The 15,317-nt window shown below is 37.9% G+C and overlaps 1 protein-coding gene across 1 annotated transcript; it reads right to left on the reverse strand.

Annotated features, from left to right (window-relative positions):
* Nucleotides 1–7,331: 7,331 nt before the first annotated feature.
* acer1 (alkaline ceramidase 1) lies at nucleotides 7,332–14,415 on the reverse strand. Its single transcript, XM_042512433.2, has 7 exons — nucleotides 14,224–14,415; nucleotides 12,599–12,711; nucleotides 12,276–12,390; nucleotides 11,534–11,672; nucleotides 9,138–9,275; nucleotides 8,912–9,049; nucleotides 7,332–8,704 (listed from the first exon to the last, which is right to left on the reverse strand). The coding sequence occupies exons 1-7, from the start codon at nucleotides 14,228–14,230 to the stop codon at nucleotides 8,527–8,529; spliced, it is 828 nt and encodes a 275-aa protein (XP_042368367.1). The 5' UTR covers nucleotides 14,231–14,415; the 3' UTR covers nucleotides 7,332–8,526.
* Between the last annotated feature and the right edge of the window lie 902 nt (nucleotides 14,416–15,317).

The raw sequence follows: 15,317 nt of genomic DNA on the forward strand, positions 1-15,317 counted from the left end.
TAAAAGTATGTGTTTATCTGTTTGTGGTGTAATTTTGTGCAATGGACGAGAGAAAGAAATTAAAGTAAGAATACCAGATAGTTTAAAAATATATTCAAAAGAGAATTTTTGCAAAGTAAAGCTTGCTAATGGTGATATTGTTGTCTTCATTTCAATATTGGGATAATGTAGTTAATTATTTATATAAAGAGTATTAGCAGAGTGGTTTAGGTGTGGGGATGGACACTTGGGTGGAGAGTTGGTTTATGATTGTGGATTAATAGGTGGAATAGAACAGGAGTGGGAATAGACAAGCATTTTACTTTTTCCTTCTCCTTTTTAGACATAAAAAGTAAATTAAAGTTGCTTATTAAAAATCAGTAATATATGTTCACATGTTTGTTAATATATATGTTCATATATTTGTCCATTAGCATACAGTAAGTGCATTTTTTTCTGCATGTTTTCTTCCAGTACAGTATTCTTATAGTGTGGTGTTGCTTGTTTTACCCCCAATAAGTTATCTTTATACTTATTTGATCACTAGTGAAAAGACAACATTTGAATGTCAGTATAATCTGTAAAAGCATGCAAAGAGCTGCACCAGCAACATGGCAGCTTGCATGATACACTTATTCCTTTTTATCCTAATGTTATTTTTTGTAACACATAAATCAAAATCTGAATTTAAAAATCAAAGTGTTGTTTATTGCACAATGAGTTTTCCTTTTCATTTAGATAAACGTTTTCTTAATTTGGGTATATCAGTATGAATTTATCATAGCCTAACACCACAGATTGTTACACTGATCTCACTTAAGCCTCTAACTTAAAATTTTAAATGTTTAATCTGAAAAGAAAGCAGCAGGTCTTCTGACTGAAGACATCTCTTTCTACAGAGTCAGTAAGTGAGGGCCCATTGCAGTCCAGTCTCTGTGGCGCTCAGACTTTGATGTGAGATTATCGGGCCTCAGCTTCGGGACAGAAGGTCACCACTCTCTCACTGGCTTGGTGCCTCCCCTTCTCCTCCTGCCGCTCAAACTGATCCAGTCTGCCTCTCAGTCAAATCTGAGTCAAAGAAGTCCCACCTGGCTGTCAGACAGGAGGGTGTCCCGCTGGTATTGAGACATCAACCTTTAAATCCTCCTTTTCAATATGCAGGGAGACGGAGAAATACAAAATGAAGCCACGACCTGGTTCACACACATTACAGAGTTGTAATTTAATTATAAGCAAACTTAAAACTTATCATCAAGTGCATTTCAAAAACATGAAGAATGTTCAACAGATATTACAATATATAATGATCATGACTTTCAATTGATAACAAAAATAGTACAATAGGTGTGTCCTACATTGGAGGACATAAAAAAGATAAACATTAAATGCATTTGATAAACATGGTGGGCAAAATCATCCCTCTGAATAAAATGGTAATTGTATGGTGGCTGAAGCAAAACCATGCACTTCTGTAATCAAATGCAAATATCCCTTATTAGTATAAAAAATATAAATGGGAACCAAAACTTTCAACTTCATAATTCAGCTTTATATATCTGCATAACCAGGACAGGCTAAAATACACAATACACGTCTGAAGTGAGTCATATATATTGCAACACATTATCAGCGATGGATCTTTACCACCGAATGGATCACAGCTGAAAACAAGAGACAGTGCTTCCTTTAGGCACATGGGGGGGCAGTGACCGGCAGCCTGCAGGCACTCATAAAGTTTCTTTAGAAATTTTAGATCTTCTAGTACTACTATTATTTGTGGGTACCCACAAACAATATTGAATAATCTCCTCAGCAGACTCTGTAGAGTCACAGTCAGATATACAGAATGCTTTGGCATTGTATGATCACTGTGAAATGTTGCGGCTCAGCCTGCATAAGCACGTTATAGATAAAAACAACAGCTCTTATTGCTTCCACGACTGTTGTCTGCTTTCTTTGCTCTACACGTCTTTTCAGGGTTGTTCATGGTGCTGCTTTGTCGACTTGGTCGGCTTGGCTGCTGATACTGCTTCCTTTTTTGCTGAGTTCCTGAAGAGAGAGAGCATTTGGATGCACACAAGCACCATCATCATATTGAGATGAAATCCTCTCTGCAGATCCAAAATCTGGCCTTTCCAATTTAATGTGTGCTGCAGTGAAATTACTTACTGTGTTCACCTTGTACAAGCCCAGGAGCCCAAAGTGTCAGGGGGCCTCTTGGCCTTCACTTGCAAAAAGTCACCCAAATTAACAAGTGCAGACCAGAAAGACTCAAAGTGACAGGAAAAGACCACAAAGAGATGCAAAGGAACTGCAGAGAGATACAAAGTGACAAAAAAGACACAGAATTACCCCAAAGAGACAGAAATGACCACAAACAGACACCAAAAAATTATGCATAATGGATACAAAGAATCACAAAATCAGGAGAGGTGGTGGGGCCCTGTGCATATCTGTGCCCAAGGGCCGATTGTCTCATAATCCGCCCATGAAAAATCAAAGTCCGTTTTTCTTATCTTTTCATTCTTTTTATCTTTTTATTAATGGAGCGAGGCTGCAGAGCAAACAACCTCCCTTCACCAATTTCCTGGGGTAAACCCTGTGCACTTATTTAGTTTTTTAAAAGCATCATACTGCACTTCTATTATGCAGTATTTCCATGAAAACTAAGCCCACTCCTTCCACAAATTCAGACCCTGATGCACAGTTGAAAGCTCAGAAAATGTGAATAAGTGGTCCTTGACTTAAATCAGAACGGCAGTTGTAGTATGATGAAGAGTCAAATTGTGGGTTCCAGATAAATCCTTCATCACACCCACCCATGTACAACTGTAGATAGATATCAGAGTAAAGTCAACTTAGCTACTTGTGTTGTAAGGATCAATCTTAGGGAGCCAGAAGGGAGTCCCAAATAGCCTTTATATGTTAAAGGTCCAGTGCTAGGGATTTAGTGGCATCTAGTGACGAGTTTGCAGATTGCAACTGAACAAAAACGCAAATGGTCCTACCTAGAGCCAGCGTTGGGTTTGTCTGTTCTGGGCTACTGTAGAAATAACATGGTGTACATTGTGGAAGAGGACCCACTCCCTATGAAGAAAAACTGGCTCAAAAATGTAAATGTCGCAGTTCTTATTTTCAGGTGATAATACTCTAATGAAATTATAGCTATAAATATTGTATTCAATTTATGCCAATATATCCCCCTAAATCCTACACACTGGATATTTAAAGGGGTAGTTCTGTTTTTTTTTTAAAGTTGGGTTGTATGGGGTACTTTTTCACAGTCAGTGTATTACATGAAGTAGATGTCATGCAACACGTCACCATTTTGGCGAAGCAGGCTAGAGTCAAACACTGACGCAAAGCGAAGGGTCAGCAACATAACATATTTTAGCCACCTAAAGAAAGTTCCACCTAAAATGATCAGTATCAGTTTAACTGTACGCTATATACTCGGGTTATTATCAGCACTTAACATTTCCGTCAGACAGCACGTTCCGACAGAGACGCCGTCAATGCCTTTAATTCTCTATCTATACCCTTGTCAAAGTCATCAGACTACATTGAAAAAAACAGAAATTTTGGCTCGCTGAGCATGGGAGCTGCTGGTCTACTGCTGCTTCGATCAGTTAGTTAGTGTCATTGTGTGACTTTGGTGAATTTGAACTAACCCTTTAAAACACCAAAGACACAATAACACAAACAAACTGATTGAGGCACTAGTAGACCAGCAGCTCCCATGCTCAGCAAGCTAAAATTTCTGTTTTTTTCAATGTAGTCTGGCGACTTGAGTTAAAGCATTATGTTTTTTAATGGAGTTTGAGAGAGAAATTTACCGGCGTAATTTTCCCATTGGAAATCACTGCCTAAGTGCAAGGTAAGACTGAAAATATTCCAAAAATATGGCGTACACACTACTGATTTCTTTTAGGTTGGTATTTTTCAGTTCAATTTATTGGTGATACAAATTAGGATGAGGTCAATTTGACTGTAAGTTAGTTAGCTAATTTAGCGAACTGTAAATCCTGTTTGTGACTGTTTGTGTCTTACAGCCTCTTCTCCTAAATCCAGCCGTCAGGGCAGTCGGCTCCTGTCGGCTCCCCTCGGCTCTCTCCGCCTCCAGATGACTGGCAGGCAATTAATACAGGAATGCTTCTCCACTAATTATTTTTCTATTTGTCTAAACACAGAGGTGTTGTGCTGCTGCCCTCCTGTGAGGGAAATCTTGAGAGCTGGTTAACTCATAGTTAAAGAGGATTAGTAGAATAGAGATGGGCAGTGGCTGCTGCTTATGAGCCTCTGTACTGGCAGGGAGTATTTAACCCTTTACTGGACCTACAAGATTCACTAATGTCCAGTTAGGTTATTCTTCTCACAGCCATATATGTGGAGATTCTATTGGTTATGGTGTAGGATTTGGTGTCATGGATCATAAACTTTACTTAATAAAGTTAACCAAAGTCACGTTTTAAGTCACTGAGGTAACGCACAGTGCATTTTTGGGGAGAGAGTCTGTTGTCCGTCGATCTCCTTTGACCTTGGTGTCCCTGGGGACAGAAACAGCTGCCTTATCAGGACAGCTGCACTAACCAGTCACCACTGGGAGACAAGAGAGTTCAACTATGAGTCTGAAACAGACAGGCCATGATGCCATGAGGCTTTGGCGTTTCGAGCTGACCTGAACATGACCTGGAGAAACTTCTGCTAACATAATAATAATAATAATAATAATAATAATAATAATAATAATAATAATAATAATAATAATAATAATAATAATAATAATAATAATAATAATAATTGTACCACAAAGTTTTGAATGTAATTTAAAAGCATAGCCTATAAAAAAGTTAAGTTTTAATCCTCTTTACCAAAAGTGCGCCTATCCTAATAGTGGAGGGCAAAATGGATGAACATCCATCATAAGTTATTACCCTTTTTTTAAATATTATTGTTAGGCACCATGCACCATGTACAGTATTAAAGGTCTAATGTGTGGGATTTGATGTCATCTAGTGGTGAAGTTGCAGAACTGAAACTTCTCTCATGTGCTAAGTGTTTAGGACACCTACAGTGGCCAGCGTGAAAACACAAAACTGTAAAAATTGCAAATGGCTCTATCTAGAGCCAGTGTTTGGTTTGTCCATTCTGAGCTACTGTAGAAAACATGACAGACTCCCTGGAGGAAGACCTGCTCCTGCTCCTAATTTAATTTTTTTAAATGTCCATTTCAGATGTATTAGAAGAGAGAGCAGCATGGTTTCTTACTGAAGACATCTTATTTCTACAGTCAGTAAGTGAGGGCCCATTGCAGTCCAGTCTCTGTGGCGCTCAGACTTTGATGTGAGATTATCGGGCCTCAGCTTCGGGACAGAAGGTCACCACTCTCTCACTGGCTTGGTGCCTCCCCTTCTTCTCCTGCCGCTCAAACTGATCCAGTCTGCCTCTCAGTCAAATCTGAGTCAAAGAAGTCCCACCTGGCTGTCAGACAGGAGGGTGTCCCGCTGGTATTGAGACATCAACCTTTAAATCCTCCTTTTTAATATGCACGGAGACGTCAGAAATACAGAATAAAGCTCACAGGCTTCACACTTATAACAGACTTTCGTTAAAATAAGTAGTAAATGTTTTCCAAAGCCTATCAACAAGTGCAGTTTATAAAAAGAAAAATATATACTCAATAATCAATAATCAGCAGTATTCCAGGATAACTAGAAATACAGATGTTTATTAACTTGCAAAAGATTTTAATAATCCATGTGCACAAAATACATATTTTTCTATGAATAAATAAATCTAGAGCAGAGGTTTGCGACCCTTTTTGGCTTATCCCTTAAAATGAAGCTCCTTCTAAACCCCATATGGCCTTAGCATGGACATAAGTTGTGACTTTTTCTTCTCCAAATGCTTAATTTGAAGGATTTATAGAGCCCTGATGAGAAAGAGCCCAGTATTTCACAAGAAAACAAACAAAAAATAGAGTGTACAGCCATGTTTGAGCTCTGTGGACCTATAATGCACAGCTGTCCCTGAGCCAACGTCAGTATCCAAATGTGCACACAGTGATGATGATGATGATGATGATGATGATGCTGATGTAAATATCAACATTCCCCATTTTTACACCTTGGTTTAGTATGTTAACATGCTGTCTCTAACCACTAAACATTAGTTTATGCCTTTAGTTTGTCAGGTATTTATTCATATACAAAAGTATTCAACAAGTTGAAATTTTGACCTGATGATGGCGTCAGAGGATCATCAAACGTGATTGAAAAGCATGGGGGGAATATGAATTTCTGTACCAAAATTACATGGTAAACAATCCAATAGTTGTTGAGACATTTTACTCAAAACAGCAAATTTTAACCTTTTGTGGCACCAGATCAAAAATCAGGGATCACCAAAAACCTTTTGATTTATTGTCTGGGGGTCATGAATGTCTGTACAAAATCTTGTGCCAGTCCATATAGTAGATGCCAATATATTTCACAGGGTAAGTACAGCTTTGACAGACTGGGGGCACTAGATTAAAAGTCAGAGGATTCAGCCATGAAAGTCTAGACAGAATCCAAATTCATCCTATCGTTGAGATATTACAGTAGGGACCAAAGTGGTGGGCTGACCGACTGACATTGCAATCCCTAAAGCCATGTCACCAACATGGATAAATATACCAGTTAGCTATTTTAGTAGAAAATCTGAGGAGTCACAAGATATTACAATCTGTGAATCCTCAGATTGTATTTGTGTCCCCCGAGGAGTCCTGGCTCCCAGGTTGGGAACCATTAATCTAGACGCACAGACCAGTTTTTGGTCGAACTAATATTATAATACATTTAGACAGGGCACTTAAAAGTTACGGATAATTGATCTTGAGCAGTTTGAAATTCTGTTTTATTTATTACCTTTCTCTTATTATATCACGAGGATGTTCCCTGTTGATATTCAAAGATTGCTTTAAATAAAACACTGATTGCTTTTAACATCTCATCATCCACAGGAGGTCACTCCTGAACATTGAAGAGAGCATGGAAATGCCCGCGTGCATTTCTTTTTGTAAAATATCTATTGTTGCATCTTTTGTTTTTTTCAGGAAGGATCATGTGAATGGAGGCACATTGTACCTGAATATTCTCAAAACATCCCCAAAATCAAGAGCTTTATGAACAAAAGGGCTTTTAACAGTTCAGTGGGGAATCAGTTGTACTAATGAAAGATATTTGCATGTGATTGTTGTGGTCAGGGCACTTTTGAGGAATATTTTGTATGTCTCTCCTGAGAAACAGAACAGAGAATGATCTGATGTTGATGGATATGACTTTTTGAAATGTTAGAAATGTTTAAAGTAATGTCAGAAACTACAGCTCTTTTAATTAGCTTGTACAAAATCTGATAAAACTCAGTTCAGGCTGTGCAGCTCAAACTAACCCAGGCGACAGAGTGTATATAACTGGAAAACAAACACATGCTGAGGTATTTCAAAACTATGTAAACAACATTTCACCATGTACAGAACCAAATATGCATTCATATCTTGACAATAAATGACAGAAATTGATTTAAATATACAAAAACACAAGTGTGAAAGTGTCAAAAACAATCTGTTGAAAGATACACACATTTTTTTCTCTCATTTTCTCAGTCATTCAGAGTGCCTATAGAAATTTTATGAAACCATTCATGTTGCAAATGTATAATGTTTGACAGTCATTATTTTAAAATGTCTATAATATCTGGCTTTTTTATTTGTTTTTATGATCTAAATTACAGTTACATCACCTTATGTTGTGCATTCACGTCTGTGGTAAAATGTGAATCTATATGATGAAAAAAATCATCTGTGTAACCGTATAAATAATGTGTATATTTAAATAAACTATATTTTAAGTCTGATATATAGATAAACATTTATTTTGTGTTTCTCAGCTCAAGATATTTGTATGAGTTCATTCAATCAATATTTTTGTAAAACATGGGTGGATTATCTGACAATGGGCCTCTGGGCACAAACACAAAACAAAAACATAATAAATAAGATATGGGTACACACTTAAATTCAATGGACTCGCATAGCACATCTCTTATGTGCTGTATGCTGTATATATTTAATCTTATGCTGTATTGAATATTTAATTTTTGTGTTTTTAAAGTGAGTGACCAAGTGCAACTCAACTGTCTAAAAATGTGTGCCATCATCCCCATATTTTAATGATAAACATTCCCCTAGCTCTCTATGACAGTGTGAATGCTCAGGATGGCTATAAATACTTATTCCAATTTCTGTTGTTGTCAACTAGTTCTGTTCAAGCATAATCTGTCCCTTAGGGCCCTCCTGCCTCCTTGGCCTGTGCTCGGTAGGTCCATTTAGTAATCCATCCATTATGTAAACAACCCTTTTACAGGATTAGACAACAATCTCAACTAAGATTCAATTGTTATCTAGTGTTAGTCTGTGTATTAAAAGACAGTCTCCGTCATTTTGGGAGTGGTAGTCGGTTGGATTCCTGTGATTTGATTTTCTTTTTCTTCAACAAGGTGACTCTTTTAGCATCGTTTCTGTGTTTTGGTAGTGCCCTTGAGGACAATGTGAGGTAATCCAACAGCCCATTTATCACAGGGCCAGTACTGCAGTCCGGGCAGAGAGTACGGTATCTCATAGTTGGCATCCAGGTAAGCTATCAGGGTGCTGCCATAGGCCACAGCTATCACAATCAGAATGTGCCTGGAGGATACAGATAATGGAGATCAATACACGTGAGCATGTCCTTGAAAGACACAACCCTGTTTCCTAGAAGTTACATGTATATATTACTAATTAAAACTTAGTTCTTGGGCAGCACAGGAGGTGTTAGGGGTGAATGATGAGGTGTAGGAAACAAGGTTGAAAGGAAGAAGGAAAAGAATAGGAAACATGTAAGGCAAGACTTACCAGATCCCGTGCAAGTAGCAGAAGTTTAGCCTCTGCCAGAAGCTACAGCCAAAACGGTCACTAATCCAGCAGGAGATGGCGAGCACCCACAGAGCCACTGACAGCTTGGCCAGGCGCAGAGCCTTCTGGTCAGTGCAGCTGAGAAAGACAGAAAAGTGGTTATTATTACAAATCAAAACTGCACCAAAAACCGTTCCAGATGACTGAAATACCATAGTTTCCATACCATCTCATCTCAACAGCCAGAACATAAAGCATATGGAGGCCGAAGCAGTTTAAAGCGTAGGCATTGGCTGTAGGTTTGACAAATGATGACAATGTGGAGATGACAGTAATCACCAGGACAAGGCTTGAAAATGTGGACCTGTGGATCAACACACAGAGAGAGAAAAATGAACTTTTAGGCAAAATGTTCGAAGGTTTTTAGTCATTTCTCATCTCCTCCAGTCAACCAGAGCTCTCAGGTGCTTCTGTTGATTAAAATCCATACCTGAAATTTCAATATTTAGTTCACGTTTGAGTTGACGACGGGCTGTCTAACTCCTGTCCAAAGCTTACTAACATAGCAGTTCTGTGCTTACTCTCTTCTGCACAGATATCATTCAAAATACTGCGGCACATTATAACAAAACCCTGAGATGCATGTTCTGCTTTCTTAAACCTGCAATAGCTCAGTGATTTTTCTGGGGGCAGCAAGTTATGAACACAACATTGACATCATCACTTTTTAAGCGGATGCGTAAATTTGTTTTTTCAAACGGTTGCTTATTAACACATGCAGCATATATGGAGCAAAATTATCATTTATTTGAAGTAGTGTTTCTGGAAAACCAATGAATGTTTGCCTTGTTTTTAGCTCTGTTTTTGGTTTGCATCAACTTTTGCCTCTTCAGCATCTAAATGCTTAACTATGTTCACAACTTAGTTGCTAACTTTGCCTTGTTTGCTTCTGAGCAGGTAGTATACAATGGGTTAAAGTGCTTTTTCTCTGAAAACAGCTCTCTGCTTTGGCTGAAAATGACACTATTACCCCTTTTTCACCAATATAAGCTGGTTTTGTTCTGGTTTCCGCACCTAATTTTGAATATTTCAGAGCATTTTGACAAAAACAAATTTGGTTGAGAACCTGAAAAGGTGGTTCTCACCTTGAACCAAAAAATACCAGGTTTTCCTTGACCTAAAGTGCAAACCATGATGGCACCAGTGGATGTGTCATATACCCCCTTTTCACCAAAATTACACAAATAAACCCACTAAAAATCGACTATAGACTGTTTACCATTGCCAGAAGCAGCAGACGAGTATGCCTTTCTGTGTGTGTTTTTTTTTGTTTATTTTGGTGTGTCTGTGCGACTCCACAGACAGGGTGGAGAACAGGTAAACAGTAGAAAGCAGCATGGAGGCCGATGAAAACTTTACAGCATTTACTTCTCTTAGTATATCTCTTAGTTATTCAGTCTCTCTTTCAAATTCAGTGCAGACTAATTTGGATCAATATTTTAGCACTTCTTAGGAGGAGATGGACAGTAATTAGTGTGCCATTGCATCTCCCTGGTTAAGGAGCTGAAATTAATGGCCATCGGGGTGTGGTGCTCCCATCAATGCTGATCAGAGCTGCAGGCAATGAATACTCGTGACTAGCGCAGAGTCATTTGACCCAGGTGTGAACTATTGTACACTTACCCATTGCATTAAAAATCCAGATTTTAGTGGGGAGTTTTGTGCAGTGGAAATGAGGCTATATCCTACAGGTTGGAAAGAGAGAATGCAGAAGCCAACAATAGAGACGTTAAGTGAGAAATTATTTTTAAAAAAAGAAAGGGTCTCATTTATAGTTGGTTCATGCTTGTTTTTGGGGGTAAAAACAATGGGCTATCTGTAATTCCAAAACCAAAACCAATCTGTAATCAATCTAGTCTGCAATTTCTCTAATACTGCCTACATGTGCAACACTGTCTAATGATGACACTTCCTTGATTATTATTATTCCACACAAAAATGGTGAAAACACGGGCTGATTTGCAAGATAGCACCAGAGTTCCAACAATCCTGAAGAGAAAAGGATCAAGAACCAAAGTTAATTAGGTGAAGGCGTGTTTGAGAGTGTTGTAAGAGTTGCCCCCTGACCTCCCTGTGACTGCACTTCATAGGCCCATTCAATAATCAATTATTTAAAAGGACCAACCCACGACTCTGGAAAACTGGAAAATCAACATGAGGTTCTTGGGTCCGGGCTGTGGGATTCTTTTCAGGTGCTCATCAAAATTTCATTTGTCTTTCCCCACCTTGTGGTAAAATATTTACATAGGTTGGGTGGAGCATCATTTCTCCACAATAGCCAGAGCCCCTTTCTGACACGTTCAGGTGAAGATTGCAGCACCACATCACCTCATTGTGACACTGAGTTGGGGCTGTCAAACAGGCTCCACAGCCAGCGGAGGTTAGGTTTCAGAGTGGCGTGCCGCAAGAACCAGTCTGTCATTGTTATTGCCTTATTAAAGGATTGTTGAGGGGTGTGTGTGAGTGTGTGTGCGTCCTTAGAAACACATAGAGATAAATCAAGACAGAAACAAAGGCCCTGGACCAACTTTTCTGTTGCTGGGTTGATAAAGGTTTCTTTACCTGTCTTTGATAAAAGAAGGGAAGAGTCTGCGGGGGAACCAGACAGAATATCCCACCGCCAACACCCAAAGGATGGACAGCTCGTCCAACATCTGGCCAACAAAACTAAGCGTCATGTGGAAGTACGCTGAGAAGAGCCCTGCGAAAAATCAGAGACTTGTCTTTTTAATGTGAAACAATCATGTTTCCATAATAGTACAGTAGAAAAACATACATGGAAACTAAGGTTGCAAATTGTATGTACTTTCCTAAATCCATAATTGGAAAAATTAACAATCAGTTAATTGTTAATTGTTAATTAACTGAACAGAACACACAAAAACTCTGCTTATTTCAAACAATACCTAATGCATTTTCCTCAATTAAAGCTCACAGCAACATATTACGTATACTTTGACAGCACTGCATAGCCCATCAATTGGTCAGTTAAATCTAACATATTTAATCAAATTCTTAACGACCAACTTATCACTCCTTGATTAATTGTTATGGTCCATAATAGAGACCAAAGAAAAAAGACTGAAGAGAAGGCAGTGTAAAGTCTAAAATTACCGTGAACCAGTAATTTTCATAACTTCCCAGCAAATCCCTTGGGATAAATAAAGTTCTCATCTTATCTTAATAAAAAGCATTTTTTGAGATTCACATGAGAAAAAGAAGATATCCTGTCATGCATAATAACTGGTGAGATAGATAGAGACATACATTAAAGTTAAAAATAAATTAATAAAGAGTCACTGACCTACAAATATCATCATGGTCCAGACCATGTGAATCGCCAGGTTCCTCTCTTTGGCATAAGGGTGCAGAAGGTAGATCATGATGGGAGATATAATGAAGAAAACAAAGCTGCTCATCTGCAGAGAAAATATCAATCAATAAACAAAACGATCGCCAATCCCCTTTTCTCTGCAAGATTATGGATATGAAACATTTATTTTTTTACATTAAAAGGAAAAACTATTCAAAAGACACTTTAGGTTGATTATAGATATACTTCAAGTAAATATTTTCTGAATGAAGTATTAACATAAAAGGTGCAGTATAGAGACATAAAGTACTCACAGTGTTGAAGTACTCCACTACATGTTCAGAGTGTTTGTAGTTGTCTTCACACCAGTCAATTTCTGAGCTCTCGTAGGAGAAAACTCCTGCCATCTTTTCACTGAAGTAGACGCCTGTCAGACAGAGAAGAGGGGAAACAATAACCACTGAGTTCTGACAGCACACCTGTCAGCAGATAAACTGGGTGCAGATCCAGGAGGCCTGTCAGAGAGTTTTGTGTACGTGGTTTATGGAAATCAGTTTCCAGAGCTGTGTTATTACTTGTATTCAAATGTTTTGCACCCTCTCTCAGAGCCTATTGTATTGTATTGTGAGGGGAAGAAATAAACTGCAACACTCTGATGAAATGTTTTAATCAGCGTTGGTGAAATGTAACTAAGTACATAGCACTATATAAAGTAGTTTAAATGTGTGCAACATTAAACATCTATAACATTAAACTGCAAGATACACAGTCCAAAACTTTATAGTAAGACAATGTCAGGGGTCATCTTTCTGCAGAATGAGTACCTTTAATATCATATTTTAAGCACATTTTGCTGGGAATACTCACATACTTTTACTTTAGTAGGGTTTCGAATGGGTTTTAGTAGTAGTATTTTCACAGTGTGGTATTAGTACGTTTTACCTCAGTTAAGGATTTGAATACATCGTCCACCACTGTAATGTAGTGTATGTTAAAGAGAGGGGAAAAAGACAAAGAAGGGATAAACTGATTCTTTGCTTAAAGGAGTATTTCAGTGTTTTAATATTGCACTTTCATAAAGTTTGGGAACTCGTTGGAGACAGATTAAAGTAAAAAAAAGAGTGCAGAATGATCTATTTCAGGATAATGTATTATATTATTGCATTATATTCACCGATAAAGCTGAAGGATATACACAACTGTTTTCACAGGCTGAAATGTAAATCTTTATGACTAGTGTGTAAAACTGCTGGACTATCCCTTTAATTCTTTAACATCCCTGGTACTACACACTGCCACATGTATAGAGCACATGATTACACTTACAACATAAAGTGAGGACAGTGTGTTATTTGATATTTCATTACATGATGTGATGTGATTAAAAAATTACTGTAATTAAGATTTAGGAATTAAGACATCACAGGCTTCTCATGCCACTATGACACATTAACAATGATAAAACAAATACAGCTAAAAAAAAAAAGCTTAAGAAATATGAGGATGATATAGGTGTACAGTATTTTTGTCCTCCTAGTGTCAAAGAAAAATCATTTACAATACCACCTTAAATTGAACATACACGTTCCCACTGGCTGAAAGGTGGCTATTGAGAGCAAAAAGTAGATAAGAAGAGTATAAATACAGTAGATGTGACTTGATTTAATATTAATTGTTCGATTGTGTTTGTGCCAAATTACATCAAAGAGCCGTTCCGTTACTACAGGATTATGATGTTGATATGCGACACAATGACACAATAAACTCACTAACATATGCACTCTGTCACTATAGGAACAACAAGATTATTGCACTGATTTCGTGTTGAAGGTGTGACAGTTTAAAACCCTTTCCACTTGAGAAGAGGCACGAAAATCTAATTAATACTTCATTTAAGAAAACGGTATAAGTTAATGTAGTTAAGGTTAATGGGTCTTACCTCCCATGCTGCTGTTGTCCCAGCCTCCTGTCTGTCACTGTTGCTCTGCTCCAGGTGGTGCAACAGGTGCATCGAAACGCTCCCAATCCTGTTGCACGAGACTGTGACGTCACTAATAAGTCTGCTGAGCGGTTTCACATCTCGGGGCCAACACATGTCACCGCGGGAAAATGTCTGGAATGGACTCGCCTTTTTCTTTTTTTTATTTATTTATTTTTTTTTTATTTACCACTAAAGGACATAACGCTACTACATTGTAAGATAAGTCTTGTAGTAAAACTTTAAAGTGAAATTTGAAAAAGTACCTTGAAAACCAAAACCAGCACAGAAAACTCCGTTATCAGCGCCACAGAAAGTCGATTTCAAGTGTTTGGGTATTTAAGCATCAAAAGCCTATGAGATTTCATAGTCGTTTAACATGTTCGAAAATCGTTATTTAGATATCATAAACACACAAAAAGCACATAGAACAAACTGATTACAGCAACAGGTTAGCGGACCGGTCTGTGTCAGGTCTTCTCTAGAAAGGAGGTTCAACCGGTCCATCTGCCTCTGCCGCGCGAGGCCAACACCAGCGCCGCGGATTTCAAAATAAAAGCATGAACGTTCTGAGTGGGCGGAAGGGCAAGTGTGTGCGTGTGTGTGTGCGTGTGTGCGTGTGCTAATTTAATTAAGCGAAAAGCTGTATACATACGTAACAAATGCAGTGACGGCAGCAATATTATTTTTTCACTTAGCGGAAGTAAAAATTTACTCAAATAGGCCTACAATTAATTGAAGATAATACTTATGTTGTGATATGTCTCATTATACCTGTGTAATGTTTCATTTAAAAAACAACAAATAAAATGACATGTAAACTGGCACTATTCAGCGTCTTATTAATCATTTTTATACCATGGGATAGACTACTAGAGGTACCCAGACCATTAAATGAAGTAAAAATAGAAATTCCATTTCCAAATTTTAAATTATTATTGGCTTTTTCACTCTTTTGGAACAGCCTATCTTTATTACACTGTTATTAATTACAGTGCTACATTCAAGCTCAAGAACAACAGAAAACATGTTTTGTGCATCTTGACAGTGGTAGC

The sequence above is a fragment of the Plectropomus leopardus genome, chromosome 5, assembly GCF_026936395.1.
Source record: "Plectropomus leopardus strain MGB_pleo_1.0 chromosome 5, ASM2693639v1, whole genome shotgun sequence".
Classification (NCBI taxonomy): Eukaryota; Metazoa; Chordata; class Actinopteri; order Perciformes; family Serranidae; genus Plectropomus; species Plectropomus leopardus.